Consider the following 14,215-nt stretch of genomic DNA (forward strand, 5'->3'; position numbering starts at 1 on the left):
ATTAAACTTCAATGAAATTCCAAAAATATGCACGAGTGGGTCACTGCTGCTTCTATTTTTTTTAATATATTTTTGCACAAACATTAGGACTAATAAATGCAACATTTTATAATTTTATACAGAGGGGAAAAAAACAGCCTCCACGGGAGAATAATTGCAACAGGATATTTTAAAACCCGTCCCTCTTTGAAGTTTTAAATAATGACGGTGATAACTGCGAACCCACGTATGTACTCTATTATCTGTGGCTGCTTAAAATAAGACATAACTTATAACTTCTGTAATGTTGTTTTGCCAATACGCTGATAAATCTTCAGTCAGGGTCGTAAAATATTGATTTTTTTTTTTTTTTTTTTACCCCTCCACTCCAGTTAGATTTGTGGTGTTTGACATCTTTAAAACGACCCTGCAGTGCGGCTTGCTGGGAAGACGCTTGCCAGAGCAAATGGCCTCCTTAGCTGGCACTGAAATATGGCCTTGAGATTAGGTGGTAAATTTTTCTTATTTCCCAAAAGATAAAAGCACAGAGATTCTACTAATGGGTGGCACAAATACCCCAAAGAAGAACAGCGACAACCATCTGTTCCTTTTTCTGAGCTAAAACGTGAATTCAGGCACATGCAAGAATTCTCAGCATTTTTTTTCTTCTGTAAAATAACGCTAGGTCGTGTTAGGTTGATCATAGATAAAACTATGTTGTCGTCTTCATAGTCATTTAACCCCGAAAAATAGAAGCTTTTTGTCTGTTCCGAGGTGAGCGATGTTGGTAGTTGTGAAATAATGGTATGCCGTTCATGTACCGTAATTCCCGGCCTACAGCGTGCACCTGGTTATAGCCTCACCCAGTACATTTGTAAAGGAAATACCATTTGGTACATACATACGCCGCAGTTGTGTAAAATCACAAGTGCCCACATTGAAATCCATATTGAAATACGAGATATTTGCAAAGAAAAACAGTACACAGAGAGTTTAACGCTAGCACAGCCGCGCTAACGCTAACAGGGTCGGTTAAAAAAAAAATACCGGTAAAAATCACTGGCGCAACACGCTAGCGCAGCGCTAACAGGGCCGGACCTGTAAAAGTCACTTCCTCGGCACGTATATTCCACCGGTCTCACTCTTACCTTTTCCGCTCGAGTGCCCCTCTTGCGGCCGTTAGAAAAAAATGCACAAATTAGCCGCATCACCCGCAAGCGTGTGAAAAAAGTCGCGTGCGGTCATTTGCATAGTCATTTGAAGCTATCAAAAATCAACAATCAGTTTTATATACCCTGTGGTAGGAAATGTACTTTTATTATCCAAAAAATAATGCAATGCTTTGTTAGCTCGTTACCTAAAAAAATAATTTCTTGTACGAAATGAGGTCTACTTATTTTCCACAGGCCAAGCAATTAATCATGGGAGGGGCGCGACATGCCCGCAGTTGCAGCATTTTTACATTTTTGCCTTATTCGTTTGCTTGATATTAGGAAATTGTTATTGCAGAGCGAGCCAGCGTTACTGGAAGCGCATCCTGAATATCGTTGAGCCATGCAGCAGTCGAATTTTGCTCAATAATGTGGTTCTTGATTTGTTTGAGGCAATTTCCTTGTGTCACTTTGATTGACATACAGCAACAGGAAACAAAAGGTGGGTCCAAGCATACATGAGTTAGAGAATGCGTGTTAAAATACACGGGAAAGTTTAATGCATCTCTGATTTTATGATGCAAGATATTCTACTGGAACGAAAAACATGTATGCTACGATTCAATAACTTGAATCGATGGGCAGACATAAACTCCGTCAAAAAAAAAAAAAAAAAAAGTAGCAGCAGCAGGATATTGACATGATTGGTCGAGCGTTCCATCGACTCATTCGCTGCTGGTCCTCCATTCGAATTCCACAACCGTCAATGGAAGTGAACTTAATCGCACATGCTGCACGGCTCCTTCAGATACCATCTTGACTCCCCCATCACACCCCCCCCCCCCTCTACCCCTCGCCCAATGCTCCCCTTCAACGGCACCTTCCCGGACGTCCTTTGTCATCGATCCGAGTGCCAGCACACATCACGGCCGGCGGGCACAAGCCCACAGATGTCAATGTCACGGCAAAATTGATGCGCGGCAGAGAAAGACGCAGAGGGAACTCAAAATGGGACACAGGCTAGAGCGCGGGTTACTACACGCCTAACCAACCACATTCAGTCCCTTCCAAAAAAGTATTGGAACGGCAAAGTCAATTCCTTTGCTTTTTTTTTTGTGTATACTGAAAACATTGGGATTTATTTTTTAGAAGAAGCAGGAAGTGACGTTAGTAGCAGACGCCCACTCAAGCGGTGTCGTATGTTTATACTAGTTTTACCTGCCGGAATGTAGCGCTTTGCTCCTTCCTGTTAGCCAAAATGCCGGCTCATTGTATTGTTCAAACACTCGCGAGGATGACTTCATTCTACATACTTTTCAAAAAGACCCGGTTCGTCGTGAAAAATTGATTGCACGGGTGCAAAGGACGAGAGTTTTGTGGGTTCCAAATGACATGTGGGTGTGGATAGAGCTATTAAAAAAAAAATAATAGTTGGGGTGGGGGACACAATCCTCTCAGAATGTGACAAAAGAACCGCACACGTAAGTCAGGGGTGCTAAATGTGTTGATGTCTGCCGCGGACAAGGCACGGCTTCGGCCGGCTGGCTCATAAATACTGTCCGGGAGTCTGTTGTTAGTTGGAAGTGATCCACATATCATCTAAATATGGCTTGAAACGAAAGGATAACATTGGCCTGGTCACTTCACTCGATTGTGAGATGTTCTCTTCTTTGAAAAGAGCTTCCGCGTCCCATAGTAGGTGGCACAGTGTGTTTTCAATGGCGGATGTCGCGGTGTGACATAATGAACAGACGATGCAGGCAATATGGCTACCACTTAGATGTCGAGTGAGACTTCCGCATCTTTCCGCATGGGTGACGCGCTCTCTGCTCATATATATTTTTTTGTATGGACATTGAAGTGAATAATGTAATATGTATTTTTCATATAGGCTTGACACTAGATCTTTGAGTTCATTTAATAATGTCTGTTCAAATACTTTTGCTTGGTTGAAAAGAGGGTGGCTAAAAACAACGGGTGCTCTGACTTGTTTAACACATCTAGATGTAAACATAAAAAATAAAATTCTGACCATTTGTCTCATATTCATCTTTTGATTTGAAACCCAAACATCTTCAGTACACAAAAACAAAGGAGAAGTTGCCCTTCCAGTACTTATAGGAGTGGTTTTGTATATCTAAGGATTTTGTAGCAATTAGGCTGTCATTTGGTGAAATATTTTTGGGGTATAAAGAATAAAAATGTTCTGCGAGTTCTTCGCCCCTGATACGTAAACACAGGTTGGACGCCGTCCAAATTCACGCATGCGCATTTGCAGCACTCGCCGACTGGCGAGTGTTTGGCTAGCAGCTAAGAACGTGTATAAATAAAACAAGTGCCTCCGTGTTATACGGAAGCCAGAAAACTCCACTCCAAAACAAAATGTATGACTTTTCAAGACACATTCAACCTAACATAACAAATATTAGTCTTGTGTCAAGATATTAACCTACCTGAAAAGCGGTGAATGGTGAAAGTCGACCAACAGCCCCCTTTTTCGGTATCTGCAGCCATAACTAGTTGATAGTAGTTGAGTTCTCAAGATGCTCAGCAGGTCGACGAAATATCAATCATATCAGTGTATTTATTAATTTTACAAATCACCCGTTTCATCTATTGATACACAAGGTAGTGTGTATTCATCACGTATTTTGACAACAGATAATTGTTACTTATCTGAACAGGAGATATCTGCAGGCATTACTAATCAACTGCCAGATCAATCCCAACACGATTATTTATTTATACGTTTGATGTTAATATCTCGAGGTGGTGCGACCAGGGGGGTCAGTGGTGGCCAATTAATAATGAAGTATGATTAGATGTTACACTTTAGGCATATTTTACATCTTAAAACGCTGATTTATTTTACATACAATATAATCACTCCTGTGTATCAAACCTAAAGCGATATCCACAACTGTTTTATTTTGAATTTTTCTTTTTTTTAAGCATGGAGTGATCAAAACTGGCGTGTTTAACAATTATAATGTTAAAGTGCTGCACACACGCCGTCATTCACCCCCGTTGGCATTCCAGCAACTTTGGCTGAGTTACAGCTACAACGTGGAAGGTGCCAGGGAGACACTGAGGGGGCTCCTGGGGGACTTGCGGGGCCTGCTTGAGTCAGCACGGACGGACGCTTTTGCTGACTGCGCCTCGCCGAGGCCTCCGCGCCACAGGAATATCATTACAAAACACGATGTCCATGCTGAGTACGCTGGCAATGGCCATGAGGGGTGTTTGTGTGTGGGGGGGAGTATTACTCTACTGTACATTTAGTCCAAAAGTGCTCGTTAAAAACATTAAAAATAACTGCAAGTACAGCTGCTTTATAGTCCCCCCCCCAAAAAAAAAAAAAAAAAACTTTTGCATGGATATTTCTACCTCTTTTTTTTTTCTTTTTGCTGTTTTGGTTATCAACAGAGTTCAAATGGGGGTCAGTGATAAACAAGAGCATCTTTAAAGGCATACAAATGGCCGCCCACTCAAGAAAACAGAGCTGACACCTATCTATCTATCTATCTATCTATCTATCTATCTATCTATCTATCTATCTATCTATCTATCTATCTATCTATCTATCTATCTATCTATCTATCTATCTATCTATCTATCTGCCTGCCTGCCTGCCTGCCTATCTATCTATCTATCTATCTATCTATCTATCTATCTATCTATCTATCTATCTATCTATCTATCTATCTATCTATCTATCTATATCTATCTATCTATCTATCTATCTATCTATCTATCTATCTATCTATCTATCTATCTATCTCTATCTATCTATCTATCTGCCTGCCTGCCTATCTATCTATCTATCTATCTATCTATCTATCTATCTATCTATCTATCTATCTATCTATCTATCTATCTATCTATCTATCTATCTATCTATCTATCTATCTATCTATCTATCTATCTATCTATCTATCTATCTATCTTAGTCAGTCATTATTACCAAGCGCAGGCGTCCATTCCACGCCACGTTCGGCCGTCGGGCCTAAATCTGCTTCTTATCTTTCACATCATAATGTTTCCAATCCTCCGCAATTATTCTTCACGGAGGCGTGAAATTGATCCCAAACATTTACTTTTTTCTTCGCCTACTCCCCCCTCCTCTCTCACCACACGGTTTGATCTCCACTCCCCCGAGACGACCTTCGATGAAATTTAATTACAGGGGGGGGGGGGACTTTAAGCGCTTAAATCTTTCAATAAAGTGGATTGAAACATGCACGCTGAGGTCATTAAGTCGATGATCATTTTGATCACTGTCATTGGGAAACTGGGGAGTTTAATTGATGAAGATGATGATGATTACTGTTTATACAAATTGATGTCTCATGAGTTAGCTCCTCTTTAAACAATTTTAAGGGTGGTCGAAGTGCATCGGCTGTGTCATCAGCGCCACCCTGTGGATGTGCCTCAATGTGTGTGTGTGTGTGTGTGTGTGTGGTGTGTGTGTGTGTGTGTGTGTGTGTGTATTTTCACGGATTCGTACCGTAGACAAACCTTCACTCGAGTATTTGCCCAAATGAGCCCCATTTGCTAGCAAGAATTCTAGACACTTAAGTGATGCTAATCTGAAAAGCTTGCATCTGATGTGGGCGGAGCATGTTCAAGTTCGATCGTTTTATAGATTTGCCAAAATAGATTTCTGACAGGCGGCACGTCTGAGGTCCCAGGTTCAATCCCGGGCCCGCCTGTGTGGAGTTTGCATGTTCTCCCCGTGCCTGCGTGGGTTTTCTCCGGGCACTCCGGTTTCCTCCCGCATCCCAAAAACATGCAACATGAATTAAACACTCGAAATTGCCCATAGGTGTGATTGTGAGTGTGTCTGTTTGTCTCAATGTGCCCTGCGATTGGCTGGCAACCAGTTCAGGGTGTACCCCGCCTCCTGCCCGTTGACAGCTGGGATAGTCCCCAGCACTCCCTGGAAACCTTGTGAGGATAAGTGGCAAAGAAAATGAATGGGTGATGGTGAAAAAAAATCTGCAAAAAATGTTAATTTATGATGGATAAATGGATGGATGGATTTCTGACAAGCCACGTGAATCTTTCCATTTCCTCCCAAGGGAAACTAGTTTATTTGAAGAATGGTGTCAAAGTCTCATCGTTCCGATGATTATCTTTATTATTATTATTATTGATATGCTTAGCCACCAATTTTGGTGTTGGCCTGGCACATGAAAATGAAAATTGAACGGGAAGTCAGCCATTTTGATTTGAAGCAGTCCATCCATCCATCCATCCATCATCTACCGTTTTTCCGGGGCGGGTCGCGGGGGAAGTAGCTTCAGCAGGGATACGTAGACTTCCCTTTCCCCAGCCACTTCTTCCAGCTCTTCCGGAGGAATCCCGAGGCGTTCACAAGCCAGCCGAGAGAATTAGTCTCACCAGCGTGTCCAGGGTCTCTTTCGGGTGGGACTTGCCTGGAACAGCTCACCAGGGAGGTGTCCGGGAGGCATCCGAATCAGATGCCCCAGCCACCTCATCTGGCTCCTCTCGATGCGGAGGAGCAGCCATTTAGGGCAAATTCCAGGGTGGTGATGAACTACTACTGGGGAATTTGGGAACATGAAACCAACTCGGAAGTACATTAGCTATTCTCAACAGACTGATGGCTGATGCTAAATTGCTAAACTTTTCCAGTTATGCTGGCTAATACAGGTGAGTGTCGATTCCAAGTTTGGTGATTTTGAGGATTTGGCCTGAGAAAGTCACAATTTTTGTACCCCTGACACCAGTTTTGCCATTTGACAAGTACTTTGTTGGACACATTTATCACAACAGCATGCATCGAAGTCTCACATTCCCAAAGCGGAAATCGAAGAGGAAGTTATCTGCTTTAGTTGAAGCGGACATTTTGTGCCAATTCCTGGGCTTGATGAACTCCTACTAGGGAATTTGCTGAAGTGAGCTGCAAGTCAAAACTAGGAATCCAAGCCAGAATCCCTGCCGTGGCTTGCTCCGCTTTAATTTTTATTAAGAACTGAATAAAAGAAGCGGCTGGAGATGAAAAACAACATTAAATACACTTTGGGTAACTCAACAAAAGGAACGTCTAACACCTTTATACATACATACGAGCAACTTTGATATCATTCTGGAAAGGAAAGCTCACATTTTAGTCGTGACTTCTTGTAATTGCGTGATTTGGGTTACATCGACTTGTGCTGGAACGTGACGCCACGGAGGAAGTCCTCAAAACGGGGGACACTGGATTTTGCGGCCGCCTTATTTTCTTTCCGGCCCACCCGGTCGGCCGCTTTCACTTCGTCGGCGTCATCGGCGCGACGCAGGGGACAGTTGTAGTCGACCTCGGGGTCGCAGTCCGGGTCCGGGAAGATGATGCCGCCTTTGCTGTGACCCGGGGCTCGGACGGCGGAGGGCGAAGTAAACTTTGCGCAGGTGGGGTCGAATGGGTGGCAGCGGGGCTCGGTTGAAGCCCTGGCTTTGGAGCGGGGGTCCACCGGGGTGCAGTCTTTGTCATAGTGCACATAGCAATCGTAGCCTTCCTTGGTCTTGCCCCGGATGCCCAGCTTGTAGCGGACCTGGTTGATTGATTGAGTGATTGATGGATTTTGTTCAAAATAGCATAAGTATAATGCAACAACAACTCACTACCTTGTACCCCCACCATTTTTTTTTTTGGGTGGAACATACAGGATGTATTTGGCCATCAGAAAAATCTTTGGTCTTCCGGAGAAATTTGTGCTTTATAGAAATTGTTTCCAATGGGAATTTACTTCCTGTATTTCCCTGGAAATTGGGAAGGAGAGCCACAGTCACCGATGAACTTTTCAGGAATTTATTTAACATGATAAAACCATAAGCACATGAACACGCTCCTGCAGGAGCTGCTGTTGACCACTGCTCACAGCCAGACACTCACACGCAGACTTGCCGACCCATCAAACCCTGCACATCCCTAACACACAGATACTACTATTTTATGTACATTTTCCGCTTGAATTTTTCTGTCCATTCAGATACATTTCAAATCAGTTTAACATATGGTTTCGATAAGTTTAAATGTGTTCAAAGCGTGGGGGAGGGTGGAAATTCAAAAACCCTCTTAGATGGTCTCGACATTGCGGATCTGCACCTATCGCAGGTCTGGAACGTATCGGGAGATTAACTGTACAGTAGTACCTTGATTTACAAGTCTCCAAAGTTCTGTGACTATTTACTTAAGATTTAAAAAAATGAATGAAAAATGAAATTCGAAGAAGGTGGTTTAATAAAATTTAATACTGTACTTACCAGTCACTGTGATTTGACGGGCGCGTATGCGCCCGCGTGCCATCGCACTCGCAAATCTGCACAGTTGAGCACGAAAAATCACGCGAAAAAAATTTATTCCGAGTAGAAATCCATAGATATTGAAAGAGGTCGCTTATTTTGTGTAGTCTTGACCAATGTTCCCGCTCGGCTGCGCCACTGCGCAATTGCGCACTTGTCGCACACTCTCAGCGCACATGAAAACCGATCCAGCGCAGTGAACCACAGCCTGAGGTCTATTTTTTTTTTCTTTTTAAACACGGAAGCACACGATTTTTTAACAACGAGCTGCTGCTCAGCCTACTTCTACTTCCTAGTCTACTTGACACCGCCCCCCTCTGCTCTTAAAGAGGTACCCTCGTAATTACAAACAGAACACACACCCGCAACTTTATATCTGTGGGCATGACTGACCACAGCGGTACATTTTTCAAATGTGAGGGACTGACGTACTGTGGTATTGCTGTGTTTTGAACTTGTGCAGCCTCATGAGTGACATCACTAGCTGGAGTCCTTTAGACTTCATGTGAGGATCTCGATGTAACTTGATGACCTGCAGCAGCTCCTTGCAATTCTTCTCATTTTAGATTTGCGTATTTTACTGTTCATCCCGTTCAATAAATGACTGAAAGTGCATTTGAACTCGTGGCTCTCCTTCTTCACATTGGAGTACCTTAATTACTCCATTTTTATTTTACTTCTCACGAGCAACCGCGTATCTCAAGCTCAATTGTAACGCAATTTTTGATTTAACACAAAGGATAAAAATTAGCCAAGTGGTGGCTTGTAAATTGGGCACTCTTAAGTCACGGTATCACTGTATATTACTTAATAAGACAAAGGGTCAAGGGTTACACTAGACGAAATGGTACTCAGGATGTCAAATTCAGACCTGTTGCTCCGGGAGCTGCGGTTGGGGCTTGCGCAGGGAGGCGGCGGCTGCCAGTATGCAGTAAGGGTCGTAGCGCGGGTCGCAGCTCAGGGGGGCGGCAACGTGGGCGTGTTGGCCTTTGGGGGCGTACTCCATTACGGACTTGGTGAGGCCAGACAGCTTGGTGGCAGTCAGCGGGTTGCAGCCGGCATCGAACAGCGGGTTGCATTGCTGCTCCTGGGGCGCAGGGTCGCTGCCCGGGCCAGCGGGGGCGGCGCCGTTGCCCACGCAAAGAGGATCGGTAGCCGGGTCGCAGCTAGGGTAGAGTAGGTGATAGTACCCAGAGGCGGATTTTTGCCCCATGGTTGGCTTGCAGTACGGGTCATTGGGGTCACATTTAAGGGCGGAGTAGGAAGGGGCGGGGCCAGCGGCGGGTCGGTAGCCGTACGCTGCCCTCAGGTGGTACTGAAGACACTCAACGTCATCATGGTTGCAGATTCTCAACAACTCAGCCTTCTGCTCATGGCTCAGGAAAGGCTCCAGGACCGGGGCGAAGTAGAAGCCTGTGGGCCTCTTCTGAGGCATGGGTACCATCGGGGTGAGGATGGGGGCAGGCACCTTGGCCGGGGCCGGGGCCGGCTCCAGCTGGGGGGCTGCACCCTTAGAGGTCAGCGGGAAGAGGCAATATGGGTCGATGTAGGGATTGCACATCCGGACGGCGGCGGACTTGATGGGGGCGGGCATCACCACGGCCGCCCTGGGCTTGCTGGTGGACTCGGCGATGCATTCAGGGTCGTCAGACTCGGCGCATGCCTTGTAGATTTCGCTCAGATGTTTGAGGTAGTGGTTAAAGGTGGGGCCCTCCTCGGACCTGTGCTTGTTCTGCAGGTATGCCAAGTACAGACGGTCCAAATCTTCAACCTATGAAGTACAAAATATTCATAAAAACTGATTGGTAGTGTTACATCCGTAGTACCCCACTAAGTTGTTATAGCCCTAAATCTACAATTTTTTGAATGTAAAAAGTGCATGAGAAGGTAAATAATAAATACTCGTCGCACTTACCCCTTCCTGGTTTTGGCTGTCCATGAAGTACTTGTACCAGTCCCAGAAGTCGGGGAGGCGCTGGAACTGGGGCACGGCCATGACGGGCGCGTTCCTCCGGTTGCGTACCAACTTCTCAAGGTCGGCCGCAACTTCAGCTTTCACTTCGTCGGCCGCCCCATGAACTGAAGGCACAAGAGCAAAACGCAAGCGCAAAGAACTCACTGTGGTGTCCTGGAGTACGTTTCATTTCATTTCACGCATTGGATCTTGGGGAGGCGGGTTTCGATGGGGATTTGGAGCTGATCCAGTTTGGGATTGGAAATGTCACGGATGCGAGGAAAGACTGGGAAAAAGATGATCCAGTTCGCATGCAGAATTGATATCGGGGTTTGCTACAGGCCATGCGACATTGCAGGCTGAACTGCAACTTTGGCAATCTTTTCGTTTAATTTTCATTTATTATATTTTGTATATTTATATACAAATATGTTATATTTATATTTTATTACGTATTTTTAAATGTTGACTATTTTTTAAAAAAGAAGATAAGGAAAATGTTTGTTTTTAAAGGTTTAATTAAATTATTTACATTATTATTAGTTTATTTTGAGCTTTGATTTTAAACCAGGTGCATTTGCATTTGAAATTAATTTCATGGAATAATTTTACATTTTACTTTTTAACTTTAATATATATTTTCAATATAATGAAACTTTTAGATCATTTAAAAGTTATTTTTGCTTTTATTTAAATGTTTTTTTTATTTCTGATTTAATTTTATTGTAGCTAGACTGTGTGTAGAGCTTTTATATCCACAGTATTTTTTATTTGAAGTTGAAGTTGTTAAATACCAATGTAATATTTAGTATCAAATATCAACATAAAACTTTAAACTTGAACTTTGCTTGAATCTCACTGGCATGCATGCATTCTAGCAAAAATTCCAAATGAATGGAAATCAAAGGCCCCCCCAAAATTGTAAGGTTGTGTGGTGCCACTAAAGTGCCATTGACGGATCCTTACGTTCTTCTTTGTGCTGCTCCAGTGGGACGGCCCCAAGGAACTCTGTAAAACGCAAACAGGAGTCACATTAGCAAGCAACAGGCAACTTCATTGACCAGGACCAGATGTCTCGCTTTGCCTCCAGACGCAGGAAAAAAAAAAAAAAAATGCTGAGCCGCCCAAAAGAGCTCCCGGGGGCGGAACGCGGCAGGTGCCCCGGACTGTGGCGCCGTGGCAGCGCCCGCCTTCGCTTTTAACTAGCGTCTGTGTGTTTATACAAGTACCCGGGGCCACCTCCACCTGTAAAAACTACAAAGCGCGTACCCCTCACACAAACTAATAACTGCTGTGCTGTAAAAAAACAAAAATAATCATCATAATAATGAAGAACTGTATGCGGATGTGTTTGTGTGCATTCTTGTGTGGAATATCCTTAGCTCCACCAGGGGGTTCCTTCTGAAGTTTAGTACGGGTGAAAGTAAAACTGTCTGCTCAGCTGGTTGTGGCAGCAACTTGGGGTCTGGGCATGGCTTTTGTACTCCCTCCCCCCCCCCCCCCCAAAAAAGAGGCAAAACTATAGTTTTCAGCTTTTTAGAGGGTGAAAGCAAATTAAAACTCTTTAGTTCTTTTTAGTTCTTAGATAAGTTTCATCTGTTTCACTATAGTACTTCAAAACTAATTATGCTACTACAAATGATTGAGAGTATGAACCTCCTGGTTATGTTTTTTTTTTTTTATTTGGTATACTCCACCAGAAATGTTCATGGGTCCATTGGCTGTTTGATAGATGCATGAATGAATGAATTTGAAGACACCACAACATCGTTACCAAGATTTCTCTCAATATTGTGACACTCTTGCCCACCCCCCAACCCCCTAAAACCCCCCACTTTCACACTTGTATCACATATTTAATATTTGCGTTGGCCTCACAGTTCTGAGGTCCTGGGTTCAATCCCGGCCCCGCCTCTGTGGAGTTTGCATGTTCTCCCCGTGCCAGCGTGGGTTTTCTCCGGGCACTCCGGTTTCCTCCCGCATCCCAAAAACATGCAACATTAATTGGACACTCTAAATTGCCCCGAGGTGTGATTGTGAGTGTGGTTGTTTGTCTCCAGGTGCCCTGCGATTGGCTGGCGACCAGTTCAGGGTGGACCCCGCCTCCTGCCCGTTGACACCTGGGATAGGCTCCAGAACTCCCCGCAACCCTCATGAGGATAAGCGGCAAAGAAAATGGATGGATGGATGGTTGATTGTAAATTCACCAATAATGATATCGATCCATTTTCTGAGCCAATTATCCTCACGAGGGTCATGAAAGTGCTGGAGCCTATCCCAGTTCTCTTCAGGCAGGAGGCTGGGTACACCCTGAACTGGTCGCCAGTCAATCGAAGGACACGTGGACACAGAAAACAGTCGCACTCACAATCACATCTAGGGGCAATTTAGAGTTTTGGAAGGAACCCGTAAAAAAAAATCCCACAGGCATGGGGAGAAAATGCAAACTCCACACAGGCGGGGATGGGATTTGAACCCCTGTCCTCAGAACTGTGGGACTGTTGCTTTAACCAGTCACGCCACCGTATCACCCAAAATACCAATACACATTCATCACTAAAACAAAAAAAAAAAGGCTTTTTTCAGCATTTTCTTTGCAGCCTTACTGGAAGGTCAGTTTTGAACACCCAGGCAAAATTTAACTTCCTTTTTATAAATTAATTTAAAAAACATAATGAGTAAGTTTGTTTGTTTATTTTCGGATTCTAACCTTTGTGAGGCATTTTTGGGCTTCTACAAACTTTTGTGTCAAATCTTGATGCTTGTTCAGTCCTCCACAATTTACTGAAATTTAGGAAACATTGCCGACACACAAAAGCAATGTTTCATTTCATCTGTAAAACAGTCAAATATGGTTTATGATTTCAAATCATACATTTTCCCACAAAACCCCAAAAAGCAGAACCAAATACCGAATATAGTACATATATTCATTTTGAAAGATTTTTTTTTTTTCATTTCAAGTGTACCATGAGATCCCACCTGAGAATTCTGGTTTCATCGATGGATGATTTTAGTTCAGTGAAAATGTTCAAATAATTCACTAGCAGAAAGCATATTCCATTTTCTAGCTGTCCTACTGAAGCAACTAAAACCTCGAGTGTTATCTTGAAATTGTTTCACAATATTAAAATCTTTAAAAAATGGTCACCTGGTAAGAAAATGATGGCCAGAAGCAGCCCGGCGTGGATCAGGGAACTCGATGCCATTTTTGCTCTGAGGGGTGAAACAAAAACCATTAACAATCCCACATAGATGCTGAATTTTGAGGACTTTTGACAAAAAGTGTTACCTGCACCAGTCCTGAAGTGGTCTCGGTCTCTACGTCTTCCTGTGTTTGTGGCTTTAACTGTGTGGCCCCCTGCGCATCTATGCCACCCTGTTTGGAACAGGCGGGCAAAGGCAGTGGTTTTAAGGAGGCCTTCCTGGATCAGGAAAAAAACCCAACACCACCACAGGGGTTTCTGTTGGGTGCCGGCGGATTGGCTGCAGCCCCAACCAATGGGAGCCCTGTCATTACAAGTCGGGCTGAACGGAGAGACGCGTTAACGAGAGGACGTTTTTTTTTTCCCTGGCAGAGTTTTACTATCTGTTGATTTTGTACATTTACATAATGGGCTTATTGGGGGGAAGTGAACAGCTGCTAGCGATTAAGCCCACCTGGAAGCGAGCCGGGTTCGCAGCAAGCGTGCCGCCGTCGAAACCAAACAGGAGCCTTGCAAAACGATGCTTATACTGGGTGGTAATTTCGGCTCGTTCTCTGTCGAATAAGAATGGACCTTACGCATTTCCCTGAGGAATGCCATTCTAAATTGTGACA

The 14,215-nt window shown here is 43.9% G+C and overlaps 2 protein-coding genes across 6 annotated transcripts in view; both read right to left on the minus strand.

Annotated features, from left to right (window-relative positions):
• The window catches only part of ralyl (RALY RNA binding protein like), an 87,973-nt gene extending 84,227 nt beyond the window's left edge, over positions 1 to 3,746 (minus strand). For 2 of the 5 annotated variants that reach the window (XM_061839181.1, XM_061839180.1), the window contains exon 1: positions 3,584 to 3,746. The gene's annotated coding sequence lies outside the window, so the exon portion shown is untranslated. The remainder of the gene's footprint in view (positions 1 to 3,583) is intronic. The other 3 variants (XM_061839177.1, XM_061839179.1, XM_061839176.1) reach the window with 2 other exon arrangements.
• A 3,411-nt stretch (positions 3,747 to 7,157) lies between these two features.
• Positions 7,158 to 13,856, minus strand: and2 (actinodin2). Its single transcript, XM_061839459.1, has 6 exons — positions 13,688 to 13,856; positions 13,547 to 13,611; positions 11,362 to 11,403; positions 10,357 to 10,520; positions 9,313 to 10,212; positions 7,158 to 7,690 (listed from the first exon to the last, which is right to left on the minus strand). Exons 2-6 carry the CDS (start codon positions 13,602 to 13,604, stop codon positions 7,298 to 7,300), a joined length of 1,557 nt encoding a protein of 518 aa, XP_061695443.1. The 5' UTR covers positions 13,605 to 13,611; positions 13,688 to 13,856; the 3' UTR covers positions 7,158 to 7,297.
• Positions 13,857 to 14,215: the final 359 nt, after the last annotated feature.

This window comes from Syngnathoides biaculeatus, chromosome 13 (genome assembly GCF_019802595.1).
Source record: "Syngnathoides biaculeatus isolate LvHL_M chromosome 13, ASM1980259v1, whole genome shotgun sequence".
NCBI classification, from domain to species: Eukaryota; Metazoa; Chordata; class Actinopteri; order Syngnathiformes; family Syngnathidae; genus Syngnathoides; species Syngnathoides biaculeatus.